This window comes from Vigna umbellata, chromosome 9 (genome assembly GCF_029865625.1).
Source record: "Vigna umbellata cultivar VRB3 chromosome 9, Vumbellata_1.0, whole genome shotgun sequence".
Taxonomy (NCBI): domain Eukaryota; kingdom Viridiplantae; phylum Streptophyta; class Magnoliopsida; order Fabales; family Fabaceae; genus Vigna; species Vigna umbellata.
The window spans coordinates 10862819-10881658 of NC_142173.1; the positions used below are offsets into that span (position 1 = coordinate 10862819).

An 18840-nucleotide genomic window follows, 5' to 3' on the forward strand; every position below is an offset into this window, starting at 1 on the left:
TTCTCTCGAGCCTTGGATCCAGCGCTGTTCTCTTGAATCGTCACTGTACCTCTCTTCTCTCAAACCCTCATCCCTGTTCCAGGGGTTTTCCCCATCTTGTCTCCAACACCAAAGAATCTTGTTGACAAAACAATCTCAGTCACCAAACAATTTCGTTCAGCCTCCATGGTTTTGTGTGAGTCTTCGTTGCGCTGTTGGCTAGGTTGATGTTGAGTGTAACACCCCTAAATTAATTTGATATCTGATATAAACAATCAAACTTTATTTCAATTCTTCCAAAGTACAATTCCAAACTTACAAACTTTAAACAATATAGTCTTCACCACTTAACATAAATTTGAAATTAAACTTATAAGTCTTACACAACATTTTTTTCCAATGCAAATTTATTCTTTTTACAAAAATCCCTGAAAGTTTTTCCCCGCATCTCTCTCATCATCTCTAATCTTTTTCAACCGCATCTGCAACATTATCTGCTCACATATAACATGAGTTATATGATCATAGCACAAACAAATAAGGGTAAGCCAACCATATCATACAATCCTTAAACTTACTTATAATATAAATGTTTCAATCAAGTATTTCTACAATTTATAAATATCATTATCCCGATGTCATTAATTCTTTTTTTTTTCTTAACTTCTTCAAAATCATCTTTCTCATTTTCATAAACCTTACAAGTATACCATGCTTACTCACAAAGCCTTATGGTCAGACCACTCTCTGCCTGCTTCCTTAAGCCTTACCTGTATACTGTGTCTTACTTTCTGAAGCTTTATAGTCAGACCTCTCTCTGTCTGCTTCTATAAAACTTACGAATCATATGTTTATGTCAAAGCCTTATGGTCAGACCAGTTTTTGCCTGCTTTCATAAAACTTACGAATCATATGTTTATGTTAAAGCCTTATGGTCAGACCACTTTCTGCCTACTTTCATAAACCTCGGGTGTTACTTTGCTCATATCAAGCTCTCATGGTATAAACCGAACATACTACTCCCAGTAGTAAACATCATTTCATAAGTAATGATTTCTTATATCCACTCCAACATTTCATAAAATCAACAATTCATACCCTCTTATCCACCTAACTCAATCATGTTCATTCTTTAATCATAAATTGACAATAACCCGTTTTGGTGTCAATAAATTAAACATATTGCCAGATATCATACTTCATATTATAAACTCATTTTTCCCATAACGAGTATAACTCAACATATTTTCACCAATCAAAGGTCATAGATCAGCCAAAATACATCAACATATCTTAGGAACTACATATTAAAGTTTGGGCTCAATGTAATGGTAAATGAAATATATATGAAGTTTTTACCATGATAACTTAAGAACAAAAATATAGTGTTCATCATACTTTTCAAAATTTTGAAATTTATTTCTCAACACATAGACTTCTAATTACAAATCCGAACAGTCAAATTATAGTAATATATCTTAGGAATCATATATCAAATTTTCAGGTTGATCTAACGGTCAAATAGAACAGAATCTATATTTTACCGAGAGGACTCAGTAACACAATAACAGGGGTAATTAATTTACTCAAACATGCAGAACTTATTTCTCCAAGTACAAACTCTTAATTAATGATCCGAACGATCAAAGTGAAGAAATAGGTCTTAGGATTCATATATTAAAATTTTAGCTAAATCCAACGGTAAAAACAATTAAAAGGAATGGTTTACCACAGTAACTCGAAAATAAGAAAAATTATAATCATGAAAACTAAATTTACACAAGTGAATAGATAACTACCATTATCAAAATTTTAACATGTTCATAACTCATATTCATGATCATAATATGTATAAATATCATATGTAAGAAAGAATTAGCTCCCCTACCATCAAAATAATTTTAATATAAAATTTCAGGAGAAACAAGAAGTTGAATCTGGCAGAGCCGGTTTGACAACTCCCTATCCTTCCAGAAAGATGAAATAAAAAAAAATAGATAAAACAATAAAATTTATGGGGAAACAAGAAGTTGAATCTGGCAGAGCCGGTTAGACAACTTCTCATCCTTCCAAAAATACAATATAAATAAGAAATAATAGGTCTGGGAAACAAGAGGTTGAATCTGGCAGAGCCGGTTAGACAACTTCTCATCCTTCCAAAATTGCAAAAGAAATAACTAAATGTTCTAAGTAATAATAACGTACAATGAGCATAACAGAATCAATATCACGTTTTAAAACCATCAAACTTGGGTCTCATCACAGAAGCATGTTCTCATTCAAAATCCAAGATCAAATTAGCATAACAGAATCAATATCACGTTTTACAACCATCAAACTTGGGTCTCATCACAGAAGCATGTTCTCATTCAAAATTCAAGATCATCCAGAAACAAAATACTCCATATTCAAGATTTAGGATTAGACAAAAGCAAAGTATTGTATACTCAAGATTCAAGAGTAGCTTCCCTTACCTGATTCTCGCTCCTTTTTGGATGAAGAGCACTTCTTCAGAAGCTCTCGCTACCTTCTCTACAACTCAGATTCTATTCCTAATATCTCTTTATTTTTTACAAAAGTCTTACTCAATTTCACTCTCCTCCCCTAAAACTTCATTTCTCACCCCTTTTTATAGTTGAAGTTAGGGGTTACTGTAGCAGTACTGTAGCAGTACTGTAGCTGTACAACAATTACTGTAGCAGTACTGTAGCTGTACTACTATTCACTATAGCGGTACTGTAGCTTGTACTACATTTGTCCTGTAGCAGTACTATAGCAACACATGATTCACAAGGTATTTTTATTGTAGCACTATACATATTTTACTGTAGCACTATACGTATTTTACTGTAGCATTTTACTGTAGCATTTATACATAAAATTATTTTTTATTTCAAGAATATCTAGTATCTTAATTACAACAAATTTCAAGGGTCTTACATTGAGACCTTCATCTGGTAAGTGATACTTCTCATCCTTCATTTTCGTTGTAATATGTGTGGGTCAAACACTCGAACCCTAATATGTGTTATTTTATTTTAATTGGCACATTTTTGGTTCGGTTGGCAAGATGTGGTGGATTGTGACCAGGCATTGATTGAGGCTTTATCATATCAGATTAATTCTTTAGACACTATGGCATTACTTGGTGACTGTCAACGCTTTACCACCTTTGTTGATTGGCTTGGTAAAATCTTCGGTTTGATATAGTGAGTATTCACCCCATCCAATCAAACGCCATATTTATTTTTTTAGGCAAATGCTAACAGATGCAATTGCCCTTAATGATAAAGTTTTCATATAATGTGTTTATTTGCTCATGATTTATTTCAATTTTTGTTCGGCTGCAGAATAAAATTGTTTATGTGTTTGAGACCACTACCAGGGTTCTCAGAGGATTACTTTCGACTCATCTTATTGCCTCTGATTATGCTACGGTTAGTGTGTGAATTTTTGTACAATACACATGACTGCATTTACAATTCATGCTTATCTTACAATTTGTAAAATTTTAAAAGTTAATGGTATAGACACATTAGGTTGATGTTGTTCTTAGTTGGATGTCGTTGATAGGAACCTTCTATAGAAGGATCTGATGAGGTTATGCTTTGCTTTCTCATCTCTGTTAAGTTGGATATCAACTCTGATAAATATTTACTTTGCTCTTCTGATATTGGCAATTGCTTTCAGGATATTTATTTTGATAAAGATTTTTTATTAGATTGGTTTGGTAATTTTAACCTTGGATTATTAGATTCTTTTTGCTTTCTTCATGTGAAAGTAATTAATTTGTTACCTATTAAATATTAATGAATTTTATCATAGAATTTGGAAGCTTGAGGTAAAAGAAGTGTTAACGATAAGTGAAAGTGTCTGGGATTAGTGTTGGAGTCATAGGTGGTCTGTATATGTTTGGAGAAGAACTGTAGATGCTCTAATAAAAAGAGTAGATCAGATGGAAGGTATACATATACGATTAACATTGAGAGGTTTTAGAGGTCATTGGTTTGTTTATAGACATGATTCACGATTGAGAATATAGTTATAGATTTCTAAGTAGCTTACCCATTTGATGGGAACATGCTTGATTGTTGGTGTTGTAATATTATCCATTTCCTGCATTCTGATTTCGCATCTCATGTCATGACTCATTTTTCCTACTAATTCATATTATAATATATTTGCACATATTACTTTATAGTCTTCAACTATTATGTTCACATATGTTGTCTACAGGGCATGAGAGTTCCATCATATGATAATCAGTTACTAAACTTAGTTGAAGATCTTGCCAAGAGATTGTTACCTGCATTTGATACTCCTATACGTATTAGTCAATCATAGACAATTATGCTTGTCTTTTAGTAACTTTTCTCTCATAATCATCTTCCTCAATACACATCCAGAACCACCTCTTTCCTAAAACCTCATCCAGAACCAGCAGTATCGTAACCAATCCCACTATTAGAGTTCTGACATCAGTTCTAACTCCACATAGTTGTAAGAAAAATGTTAGTGAAAGGGTAGTCAAATTGAGCACTTAAAAGATAATAAACAATGAAAAAACAGTACACCAATGGAACATTGCACCTTGATAAAAACATGTTATTCTTTATCTAGGTTGTCAAAACTTGCTTGCAAGTTTGCAACAATTATAATACAGGGTGGGAGGTGACAATGAGAGTGGAAATAGGAAAGGGGTGTTCCATCTTAGGGCCTGGAATCCCGTGTCAAGAACTTACAATCAAATTTCTCAACCAAGTAGTAAGCAAGGCTTATAATGTTTGTTAAATTGTAGGACCAAACATAATTTAACTCTTCTTTTAAACATCATCTTCAGAAACTACTCAGAAGACAAACATATATTTTATAATATTTGTTGAATTAAATGACACTTTCTCTACAACCTTTTCTGGCAAGAGTTAAAGTACTGAATCTAGAAAGGATGTTGAAAACATACATTAATATCAACATTAGATTTTCGTAGAAGTGACTCTACAAGGCTTCCAAGTCCTTGCACATAAACTATAATTAGTATATATATTTCTAGAGAGGTCTATATTACATCATTGTAGTGTATAATGTTTCATTACAGAATCAACATATTCCCTTTTGTATATCATTATCTTTACTCCTTTTCATCCTCTCTCTCACCTTTCCTTTCAATACTAATTGTGTATCATTTCTTGCACACAGATTCTTGATTTTCGTTTATGAACTTTTACGAAATTGATGACTTTTTTAAAATATTTAATATTGGTCTCTTTTCCACTTCTTTTTTATTTTTCTATATTAATGTATAAGTTCTACTACAGTAAAAATGTCATATTATTCTTACAATTATTCGAAAAGATAACATTGACCATTCAAAAGTTTTGAACAGTAGAGCATTGACTATATATATCGTTCATTTAATACTTTATCGTAACATGTACTGATTTAATGCACTCCTATTAATGAGGTAATTTATTGGAACATATGAATGACAACCATCATTCATGACTTGCAATCCAAAGAGAAAAGGCGATTCAACATGGACATATATTCAATTATGTTTGATGATGAAAACTTGATCATGTACATTCAACACGAACATATATTTTGTATGAGATTCTACTTCAAATAATGAATATGATTAGATATTGTATTAGATTGAAATGAATGTTTTGTACAATGATATCTGAATGTAATGTCTTTTGCTTCTTTGGCATATCAAAGTACTTTATTTCTTTTCATTTCTATACATTTGATTTAAACAATTTCAACTGCAACATTATAATCATAGAAAAAGGTGTCATGGAGGCTTGAGGATGAGCAAAGAGTTCTAAAAAATTTTCACTCCAAAGCATCTCACAGACTCTTAGAGATGTTTAAAGAGGCACGAAGAGAAGGTAAAAGGCTACATTGGATGGGAGATGCAGTATGGATCGATTTGTTGGAGAAATAGAACATGTCAACATATTGATAAAAATGTGATACATAAAAAAAAAACCGTGAATCAAAAAAGGAAGGGTGTTTACAAACTAGAGGTTCTATTAGCGTGCATGACCACGTTATTCGCTTGGTTAGATTTCTTTATATATAATATGAATTCCTTTTAAAACAAGTCATACCCTTCTTTACTTGACATATTTATTTGTTTGCAGTCACAGGAGCTCGGCCGATCCGTCCATGTTGATGAAATACTTCAACAAACACATATTCGGCGTTCAACTGGAGAATTTGTAGATAATAGATCTAGGCATACACATGTTAGTTTCTACAACTTGTATTACATTTCACCCGTTAATAATTATTTACTATATCTTATTAATGCAAACATTTATTATTTGAATAGGAAGAATTTCAAAGTAGATTTTCTCAAGCCCTGTCTGAGACTGCATCCATTTGTCTGTCAAAAACCAGCCCCTTAGATCCTATTGAGCAAGAAAAACTAAGGAATAGATGTTGGTTACAAGCAGCTGGTGGAAGGTACAAGGGACGGGTTTATAGGATTTGACATGTGGATTCTCATGATGAATGTGTCGATAGCTACTTGCAGTAAACATAATCATCTTCTAGTCAACAAGTTAATGCAGAGGATTTTAATGAACTACAAACCAGCCTAGCCCAGAGTGAGTCGCGACTAGCAAATAGTGAGTCGCGACTAACTAGTAGTAAGAAACAAATAAGACATATCACTTCACAATTCCAAACTTTTATTGTTGCAATAATGTAGTATCTTCCACCATCGGCAACCATGGTTGCACAAAGTATCCTCCTAACAACAAACCAACAAAATCAGCCTAACACAATCATGAAGACCAGCAAGAAAATCAACTTCAAGATCCAGAAAATCCTTATAAGGATTATTAGTATTAGGAATTTCAGACATTTGATATTATTAGTAACTTGTTATATATCTTATATGATGGAAGACTATTATGTATGGATCCAACAAATTATTATGTATGAAGACTATTATTATTCCATCAATATATGAATGTATGAGAGTATTGTGCGTCTTTAAAATGTTTGCATTTGTATGATTGAACTGATTTTACAATGTGGGATCTTTGCACCAGATCATATATTTAAATCTGCTAACACAGTTACATACGGATTTATCCGTATGCAATATCTGTGTGCACTTACATACGAATTTTTTTTGTATGTAATATCTGTATGTAATATTCGTATATAACATTCATATGTAATTACATACAGATTTATCTATATGTAAAGTTATATACGACCACATTATATATGAATTTTTGTCCGTATGTAATTCGTACGTAACTCATCATTACATACGAATTTTTGAGCTTACATACGAATTTTGGCCGTATGTAACATCGATTTTTCTAGTAGTATACCTACCATAGCAGTTTGGAATGCATAAGATAAAAACACAGTGATATAAATGCATGTCCCAAGGTATTGACCTATTTTAACCTACTAAAAACTTGTCAAGATGTAAATAATTTGAAGGTACCAAGTTTATACAATGCAAATTTATAACTAAAAGAATATAATGAAAGAATTTGAAGTACAAAATTCCCAGATAATTACAATTGCAATTAAAATTAGCATCTACTGTTATATAATAATGTTATCTAAACTATTAACACGCTAAGCTAGGTCAGTGTAACTACATTCAAAATAAGCAAATCATATTCACATAAAACTTAAGCTAGCCATCATGCACGGTGCATCTCAAACCCAAGAACATTAGAAATGAACACCTCATAGGACAAATAGAAAGTCAATTTAGATTTACATAGTAGCACTAAAGACATGTCAAATAGTAACTAAAACCAAAAGAATCTAATACTTGAAGTAATCAGCACAAGTCCAAATTACTTATGGAACTTAAGGAAGAGTAATGAGAGAGTGATATTGGGGAAACTAAAGAAAGAGTGCCAAGAGAAGGGTTTCGTGCAAAGTGATTCTAGGAGAGGGAATAGTCGAATTTTGACCTCATTTCATCGAAGAACTTACCTACACTCGTAAATCTGCCGATAAATTAAAACACCAACAAGTTATTGACAGATATATCCGTTAATAAATGAAACAGTAGAGTCAATCAATTTTTCCATCGGTAATCAACATTTACCCGCAAATCTTAGACCATTAATAATTATCCAAAGGTAAAATGATTATTTACTGTATAGTGTATTACTGCATCTTTATATACTTCATCTTCTTCAAAACCGAAACATATTACGCAAGTTAAAACACCGAAATATATCCATTTAAATTTATGGTGATCTTTAAAAATTTTATCATTATAAGCAAATATATATATATATATATATATATATATATATATATATATATATATATATATATATATATATATATATATATATATATATATTGGTTAGTATACTACATATTTTATGATATGGTTAGTTATATAACGTAGGGTGTTACATCCTCATTAAGTAGTGTCACTAATTTAATAATTTGTTTAAAATATGAAAGTCAAGCTTCCATCATTTTTCTAAATTTCATGATGCTACACTATAACCAAACAAACTGCACAAAACAAACAACTTTTAACCACTCCATTCTCTTATATTTAATTCTCTACATTTGTTTCATGAACACTATAAATTGAGATCATAATAAGCAGTAACAAAAGCAGCTTCAAGAAGCTAAATCAGTCTATAGTTCAAGGTAAGTTTTTGAACAATATTTTGAATCATGGCGACACCAGAAAAGAGGCTTTCAAGAGGTTTAAATGCAAGAAGCATAGGGTCAGGCAAGGAAACCATAGTTTTGTGTCATGGGTTTGGAACGGACCAATCGATATGGCACAAAATCATTCCCCTTTTGGCAGAAAGTTACACTCTGGTTCTCTTTGATTGGCCTTTTTCTGGGGCTGTGACTGATAAGAGCCTTTATGAGCATGCCAAGTACACCTCCTTTGAACCTTATGCTGATGATTTGATCACTGTCATAGATGAGATGGACCTCAACTCTGTCACTTTTGTTGGACATTCCATGTCTGCTATGATTGGTTGCATTGCCTCCATTAAAAGACCTCACCTCTTCAATAATCTCATTCTTGTTACTGCTTCTCCAAGGTCACTTCTACTTCTATTCAAACATCTTCTTAACTTGTTTTTTTCTTCTTAATTTTAGTTCTTTTTTTTTTATTGTTAAAGACCATACTCTTGAAACATTAGTATTCATTATATATGTTGGTTTAAATGCATTTGTAGTCTTTTTTTGATTGGAGAAAATTTCCCTTTTATATCTCAAATATTAAATAAAATTTTTAGATTTTGTGATTTGAATAAATTGTCTTTATAGTTCCTTAGTCAAAATATTGTAGGAGATTTTATTTATGTGACTAACTTATTGCATGTGTTTACATGAAAGTCTATCGTGATTTGTATTCTAATTATTAAATATCTTATAATATGTAGTTTTCTTTTAAAAATATTTTCTTAAAGACATTTATACAGAAGACAGATGAATTAAGTAGTTAATTTTAAAATAGTTTTTTTTTTAAATTATTACATAAAAACTTTCTTACGTATTTTCTCTAAATCTGTGATTTAAATTTATGCATAGGATAATTTTTATTTTATAAAAGCTATTCATTCTTTTTTCTTAGAAGTGATTACAAATAAGTTTATCCAAACAGCTCTTGGAAATCAAGGAGGAAATATCTTGTTCTACATCTTTTAATTAAAAAGCATTAACCTTCAACATTAATTCTTCCTTTTGGTGAATAAATGTTAAAACAAAGCTGTTAAACTTACTTTAATGAGGTCACCCAACATTTCACGCCATAATATAGAAATATTAATTGAAAAACAAATGTCAAAATATCTTAATAACTATATTTTAAATTTAATTTATACGTAAATTGAGTTTAGGTTTTTAATCATTCTTATTAAAATAAATCTTCTCAATAATTCTAAAAATGAATTTAAACCTATCTCAATCTCACTAATTAATATATATATATATATATATATATATATATATATATAAACATTAATAAATCATACACGAAAGAGTTTCTACTTATGTATATGCTATTCTTTTATTTTTCTCCTTGAAAATTTAAGAGAAAATTGTAAAAACAGTTCAAAAACTCTTTTAGATAATTTTTTTATACTTTTATATTCAACTTTTTTGTGTAAATCAATTTTTAACTTATAGAAGACAAGTTTTTTTTCTTATTTTTCATTAGAAGTAATTATAAAAAAGTATTGTGTAGCTTTCCTAATGTGTCGTTGACTCGAATCTTTGTTGCAATACTTTGAAAAGTTCTGATTCGGAAGTTTGCGGCATTTATATTCATTTTTATAAACCAAGCAGGCCTAGCCGGCCAACTCCTTTAAAAATTAAGATGATAAATAATATCTATATTTTTTAAAAATTTAATAATAATAATAATAAAAATAATAACATAATGCAACATGTTTTTATTAATATTTATTTTTTTATTATTATTAATAAAGATCACATAAGTTTTGAGACGAAAACTTTTCTACATTTTACTATTTTCAGAATTAACACATATATAATAACTCTATATATATTTTGAAGAAGCCATATTGTATACATAAATTTATTGTATTTACTTGGGAAAATGATTTTCTTTAACAGTATGATGAGATGACATGCACAGGTATATAAACACAGATGATTACTTGGGTGGTTTTGAGAGGTCAAGCGTTGATGAAATGGTCTCAACCGTAGAGCTGCAATATGAAAGTTGGTGTTCGGCCTATGCTCCCATTGCAGTGGATAAAAATGATGGTGCCTCTGTTGAGAAATTCCATAGCTGCTTGAAAAGCATGGGTGGTGAAGTTGCACTCTCTTTAGCCAAAACTGTGTTTTACAGTGACTACAGAGACATGCTTGAGAAGGTTGAAACACCATGCACCATCATCCAATCAAGCAATGACATGGCAGTTCCAGTTGGCATAGGGCAGTACTTGGAGAAGAAGATCAAAGGGGTGGCCACTTTGGAGATCATAGACATGGTTGGCCATTTCCCTCAGCTCACTGCACACCTTAAGCTAGTTGAGCTGGTGAAAGCTGTTGTGGGAATTTAGATCACTTTGGTATGTAATATTCATCTTCATTGTGTCAAATCTTGTTTCCTGAAATTTGTGTTTCAATGTGTTTGTGTGGAAGTGAACATGGGAAAGTCACTGGTGGGTTGTAGTGTTGTTTTTTTTACTATTAACTCTGAAATTGTCCCCATAAGCCTAATACTTGTTATCCTCAGTCTAAACTAAATAATGGTACGAGTATCGGTGCCGCATCGTCATAATGCTTAATACATTTCTTTTTCTATTAATAATAATTAAAAAAATACTTAAATATCATTTTAAAGGTATGAGCCTTAATGTAATAGTTCGCATCATCATAGCACTTAATATCTTTCTTTCTTTTAACAATAATTAAAAATAAGATCGTTTTAAAGATTGAGTACTTGTGTGATCATTTGCATTGTCCTAATGCTCGATACTTTTTGTTTCTAAAGGGATTAAAATATATTTCTAAAGGTATGAGTACTCGAGTGACCGTCCGCTTCGGCCTAATACTCATTACCTTCTTTTTCACAACCATGCTAAAAATACCAAAAAATATAATATCTTCAAAAACTAAACCATCCACATTTTCGAGCAAACAAACAATCTTTCAACCAAAACCATGTGATCCCTGATTTTCTATTATGAATGGAGATACGTGAGAGCAAGGTCAATACTTGTCAGGTTCACTTCTCAAAAATCCAAATCATTTTCAAAAATTATTCTCAAACAGTTTCATAAAGAACTATGTAACCCTGATTTCTTATTCTAAATGAGAATACGTATGAGCAAGGTCAATCCTTGTCGAACCCCAAAAAACTAAAAAATATATTTTGTTACTTTAGAGTTATCTTTTCGGGGATAGTTAAACATTTTGAAAATCATGCCACACTTTCGCGTATTTAATTAAGGGCACTGTCTTCGAGCAGACACGGTAGGGTGCTAATACCTTTCCTACGAGTAATTGACTCCCAAACCTAGAATTCAGTTTTCGCATATCATGTCTTCCTTTATGATTTTTTTTGTAGTTTTCCAAAATAAACTATAGTCACGACTCCAAAATCTCTTTTTCAAACCCGTCTTTTTTTGTTCGTTGTCCCGTCACATTCCAGTTGTGACACTAAACAAAGCGCAATTAAGAAAAGCTTTACATAGGCTAAATAATATCTTGTACCAAAAGACATTTTCATCTAACTATGAAACTTTTATGAACTATTTGGTATCTCTATTAGAATGCTTAAACGATCAAATCTTTCTTGAGTAATAGAAAATTTGAGCTTTATAGTTATTCTGAATGCGCATTAAAGGGCATTAAATGCACAACGTTTCAAAACAACAAAAGTGATAAGAAAAAGGATATATATATATATATATATATATATATATATATGTCTGCATGCATATCTATTATATTATGTGTAGATTACCTATGTCAAGCATTCACCTACTCTATCATATACAACTCAGAAGTGGATGTTAGAGAAAAAGAAGACATTCACGCAATGTTCTCTCTATAAAACCTACGAAAAGACTAAGAAGATCCAAAGATCAAAACTACTATGTAAGGAAGCTTGATCAAAAGAAACTTGGTGATTGAAAAATATTTATTTCAAAATTGGAAGTTTGAAACATAACTTTCTAATTCACATGTTTTCAAACCCCTCTCTAGTGGGAAGATTTGAACCCTTGCCCTTGAAATGCACACCCACACCAGAACCATCATGCTACAAGCTTTTCTTTGTCCATTACATACAAAACAACACACAGAAATTTTACAAATAACAATTGATTCACACATTAAACAATAGATTAACAAAACCATTAATTAATTTATTTTCTCGATAATATTGGAACAGTAGACCACTAGCTCACACTTGTGAAAACATGCTCTTTCAGATAAATCAAAATACAATATTTTATTTACCCTTTACAACTTCTCCTGATCTTACATACCACTGCCCAATAGAGGTGTCAATTTGACCCATGACCCTGGGGCTAGCCCTAACCCACTCTTGAAAAAGCCCCCTCTTAAGAAGCCCCTCAAATGGGGGCCAAAAAAAAGCCCCAACCCCCAAAGCCCCCTCTCAAGGGGGTTAGGGTCAGGGTTAAGGTGGGTTTAGCCCACTAAATTTTTTTTGGAAACTAAACTTCAACATTCTTAATAGTAACTATTAAAAGTACTAAATTTTATATTCATGTAATTGATTTCTTATTTCAAATTATTAAATAAAACTAATTAATTATAGTATAATAGAATATTTAATATTCAAAATAACCACTTTTTTAAATAATTAAAAACAATTGCAAACCACACACTTAATTTTATACAACTAAATAGTATTACAAATTTATTTTACTGAAATATTATAAAAATATGTTTTATTTTGTTGTCAATTTTAATAAAATTATGTCTTATGTTGCAGACACCAATTATTAGAAAATTATATATAATTAGTAATATCAAAATAATCCCAAAGAGAGATAATAACATATTAATTTGATTTAATATTTGCATTGCTTTTACAGTTCTTAAAAAGAATCACTGTTTTGTTTCCTCGACTTCTAAAATATCACTCAATCTGCTTTTAATTATTTAAAATTAAAAATAATTCAAAAATTTATTATATAAAATTTTTTGATCAAAAATAGTATTAATATTTTATGTGTAAATTAAACTTATGTTTTATTTTGTTTTTTTCTCTCTGATAATCTTTTCTCAAAATCACCATAAGATATATTATAAAAAGAAAGTTAATTTCTTAAAAATTTATAAAAAAATGAAAATTTTAAATAGACCTAAAGTACTAAAGAATGACAAATGTTATAGTGTTTCAATTCTTTAACTAACACATTAAATAATTTATTTTTAACTTTCAACTAGAACACATAACATAAATGTATGTTTATTTTTATGTTTATATTTATGTTTATGACATTTAAAATGTAAACATTTTGAGTGAGTAGTACGACGAGATTGAATTCTATGGGCGAATACAACTTCAGTCTGCAAAGGTTTATGAGTTTTTTCTTTTTATTTATTATTTTTGTTATGAACATGATTTGTTGAGTATAAAATGAAAAAGAAAATCATTTATATTTAATTTCTTTTTCAATAACTTTCTAAGAAAATAAAGAAGCCTATTTTTTTTTTAAATTAAGAGCTTCAATTAGAGAAAATCTTCTCTTAAATTTCAATTAGGATAATTTTAGATAAAAAGTTAATTTCTTACTTATAACTTAAAAAAAAGTGAAATTAAATATTTAAATTTCAAATTTATAAAATGATCCTTTAATTATATACTTAGAGAATGTAACTCAATAAATATTATCATTTTGCTTTTGCTTCTTGATTTTAGAACTCTCCTCTTATAAAAATTTCAATTTATTTTCTATAGTAACTATTTTTGTAACAAATTAGAAGTTAATTATATGTTTTCTTGTATTCAAAATGAACATTTTTTCTAAAAAAAAAGGCCCATGGGTTGGCCCTGACCCACAGGGCTTTTGAAGATATTTTGGTCCCGTGAGCTTTTTCTACAAGGAGCTTTTTGGCCCTGTGGATTTTTTTGGCCCCAACCCATGTGGATTAGGGCCAAACCATGTAAGGAGGACCAAATTGACAGGTATACTGCCCAGTGCGCCCCAAACTAATATATAACTCAAAACATACTATATAACCATTTTTTAATTCTTATGGTAGCTCTCCCACATATAAAAATTAACAATCACTTATAAAATTATTACATTTATTCACCTAATCCATTTAAATTATAATATATTCATATAATTATTATTATTTTTTTAAATATTCCGGTTCTTACAAACCTACTTAGGCTCATTTCGCTCGCTTCGCATAACATGTTGTCTGTATTATGTGAATTTGTATTCAAATTTGTCCATAACTTGCTATTTATCTATTAATATACTAATTCTATTTAACAATGTTAGGTACTTGAAATTTAGTTTTTGTTATTGTTTTAGTTATATACATGTCTAACATACTTATATTTAAAAGTTAGAAATTATAAAATTATGAATACTAATTATTTTAAGAAATAAGTTTATAAAATTTATTATTTCTATTAATTTAATTAAATAAAAATAATATTATTAAAATCTTGTATCCTAATATTTTACATAATATATTTGACGAAAAAAATAAAAAACAAATAATTTTATATACAGGTTGGTCTACAGGCTTGTAGGCTTAATGTTACGTAGAGAGATCCAGAAATTAACTTGTATTTTTTTTATATAAGACGAGCCAATCCACCTCCTTTTACCGAGTCAAATGCGAAATAAGTCAAAACATGATGCTAGTATTGTCGTTACTAAACAAAAACAATACAAATCAATTTTAATTAAAAGAAAATAAAAATAAATAAAGAAAGGAGAAACAAATAATATACTTATTCCTTACCTATAATTTACACTATTTTCGTATATCTCGTTTTAGGATAAAGGATAAAATATGTTTTATAAATTTTCCAAGTATTATAGAGAAAAGATTGGAGAAGAGAAAACAAAGAAGGAAGGAAAGAAAATGAAAAAAAAAATATTTGCAATTAGTGTTGGCATCGTGAAAGAAGACAGTGTACTCCTTGCAGTTGTATTCAGCTCTTGAAAGTTTTTCAAGGGCACTTTAAACATTTTGTTTTCATTTAGAAAACAAAAGAAACAAAAAGTAAAAATTCGTTTAATTAAATATTAAAAAGGTAAAAGGTTTTAAAATAATAAAAAAAATGTTTTTATCTCACTTTCGTTTTTCTTGGTATGTCTTACTCACAAATAATGATAAGGTCTATTACCAGTTATTGCTTCCTGCACCCTATCAAATTTCTATCAGCACCTATCACCTGGGGCCCAAGAAAAAATTTCAGTGTTTTGATGGGGGTGTAAGAAGCAACAGCTTTGTCAGATTCAACAGAAGAAGGACGAGGAAGTAAAAACAAAAAAACAAAATTATAAAGAAAAATTAAAGACTAAACAATTTTTTTAAATCTTAACAAATTAAAACTAAAACTAGTTTAATTTTTTTTAACTAACCAAACACTTCCTTAAAACTTTAACATAGGAAAATAATTTCAACAACTTTTTGCAAGGAAGAAGTTATAATTAGTATTGGCATACTCAAGCAAGAGATAAGTTGTGACAATTAAGAATCATGATCCCATTCACCCACCACCCCCCACAAAAATAGTTTTTTTAATTACAAGTAAGCTTGAAAATTGGCTTTGGAACCTTTTGCTTTAAAATTCAATCTCTTGGACCAATTACCATTTCACACTGAGCAACATCTAAAAAGTGTTACTAAAATATAAAATATATTATTAAAATTCAGTACAATTCACATATATTCTATTTTACTAAAAACTTTTAATGATAGTTTTATATATTAATATAAACATTTAAAAATGTTATTAAAATTTTAAATAACATTTTTATTAAAAATGTTTGTAGTAACGTTTTTTTCAATACCAGAGTCACATGATAAATGTATTATAATAATATGCTGTTTTAACATTAAATGGCATTACTAACGTTTTTTTTAGTAACAGACTTTAGTAGAAAACACAAGATTTTATAAATATTATATTGTAACACTCAAAAGAAAAAACTATTTACTATATTATAATCTTAATCGAGGGTTGTATAATGCATGACGTATTATAAAATATATAACATATATATACATATAAATATTTTAAGAGAAAATAAAAATTGTAGTTTATAGTATCTTTTAAATAAACCTCTAAAATAAAATAAATTTATATAGGACAAATAAATATATTATAAATTATTAATATAAAAAAGTCTTATTATGTAAAAAATGTATATTTTTGTGTCAAAATTTATATATGATCTATAAGTGTTAGACATAAAAATCAATTTTTACGTGTGACGCTTGTAAGTTATACATCAATTTGTTTAAAAAGAACTTAGCATGTTCTTCTTTTTCTCTCATTTTCTTCATTGTCAAATAGAAACCCTTGACTAAGCGACAAAGACATGAGTCATTGTGCGCAAACAAAAGCATTGTGTCCATTTATTGCAATTGTTGTTTGTCAAGGTTGCATTTTCTATCATTGAGGTTGTTTTTTTTCTCATCTTCTCCATTATGTGTGACTATTTTAGCTTAATCTATATGATCATGTTGTTTCCAATGAAGCATTGATGCTTAGAAGAGATTTTGATGATGATGTGCTTGAAGACTTGAAGAATCAAATACATTAATTGTTAAAAGCATTCTTTGTAGAAATCATTTGTATAAGAATCATTTTTCAATTCTACGCATTTAGAGCTTTTGTAAGTTATTGAGTTTTTGCGGAATAATCGATTATCATAGGGGATAATTGATTATCACAAGCAAAAATAGAAAAGGATTTGTCTCGACAATAATCGATTATCATAGAGGATAATCGATTATCACCACAAGTTTTGATATTGTCCAGGGTTCAGTAATAATCGATTATCACTAAGGATAATCGATTATCATGTTTTCTAAAAACTCATAATGGCCTAAAATAATCGATTATCACTTTTGATAATTAATTATCTTTGGCGGTTGGAATCTGTCTTTTCATTTTCTAACCTAAACCCTGGCCTATAAATAGAACCCTCATAAACCTTTTAGAGAAGACCTAAACTCTTGAGAGCAAAAAAATTGTTTTGAGGAAGTTCTTAAGTTTAAGTCTTAGCTTAATGAAGTCTTGAGAAAGGATAAGCTTTGAGTTTAGTGTGTCTAAAGGTGCAAGCGATTTTCTGCAAGTTGATTGAGCTATTATTCATTCCATCGTGTGTCAAAGGAAGGTGTTTTCTGTTCTTATTGTTTCATCATTCTCTTTGTAATCTTAAACTGATTTTTAGTGAAAAAGTTAATCACTCTTTTATAGTGATTAATGACTGGACGTAAAATCTTTTCATTTGAACTAGGATAAAATGATTTGTGTGTTTTTCTCTATCCCTTCATCTCTTTATTTTACTCAGCTCAAAGAAAATTTAAAAAGGGAAAACAAAGTTTTAAAAAGAACCAATTCACCCCTCCCCTCTTGGTTATTGTCCGTTATCACACTCTTTAAACATTTCGTTACTCGATACCAATTTCTACACATGCTTTTGAATAAATAACTAAAAATATATAGACAATTATGTTTTACTAAATGTTGTTTTGGTAACTTCTATTAGGTTGTATTTAAATATAGAGTGTTCACATATGATATATTAGTCACATATTTGAAGTTGCTAAGATTTAATGGTTAAAACCTTAAAATGATCATAGCTTAAAAATGAAAGTTATTGAAAATTCGGTGATGAATGCAATGGCATATTCCATAAGGGGTCGGGGTCTGAAATTTTAAAAAATCCATCATTTATGAATTTTTTTTTCTTAGTATTTTTTACCCTCTTTTCTATACTTTACATATTTTTTTGAGATACCCATATTACTTCAAAAGTTTTGAAACCCTTTATGGTGTATTCTTGTATTATATATTGATTTTTCATGGTTTTAGTGGGTAAGTTTTGACAAAAAAAATATAAAACAAACATACCACAAATTTAAGAAATTTATGTCATATATGCACCAAACTTAAATTTACATCTCCCACAATTGTATGTTTGACCTAGGTCACATGTAAAAGGTCTAAAATATCATATGTAAAAAACATTTTTTGTGTTAGTAAATTCATAAGAAATCAAATTTTAATCCAGTAAAACATACGAAAATATTTGCATGTCCCACCATATTAATACCTTTCTAGAAGACTGATATTAAGTATGTTTCACTAAAAAAACATATGATCAAATCTAATACTTA

The 18840-nt window shown here is 29.4% G+C and overlaps 1 protein-coding gene across 1 annotated transcript; it reads left to right on the forward strand.

Annotated features, from left to right (window-relative positions):
- The first annotated feature begins 8667 nt into the window (after nucleotides 1-8667).
- Nucleotides 8668-11208, forward strand: LOC124820474 (strigolactone esterase D14-like). Its single transcript, XM_088099771.1, has 2 exons — nucleotides 8668-9050; nucleotides 10613-11208. Exons 1-2 carry the CDS (start codon nucleotides 8668-8670, stop codon nucleotides 11040-11042), a joined length of 813 nt encoding a protein of 270 aa, XP_087955897.1. The 3' UTR covers nucleotides 11043-11208.
- Nucleotides 11209-18840: the final 7632 nt, after the last annotated feature.

Excerpts from the sequence above, each read along its gene's own strand:
- LOC124820474 (XM_088099771.1), top strand. The coding sequence starts at position 8,668 with ATGGCGACACCAGAAAAGAGGCTTTCAAGAGGTTTAAATGCAAGAAGC. Across the intron at positions 9,051-10,612 it reads CTTGTTACTGCTTCTCCAAG|GTATATAAACACAGATGATT; the intron begins GTCACTTCTACT and ends TGACATGCACAG.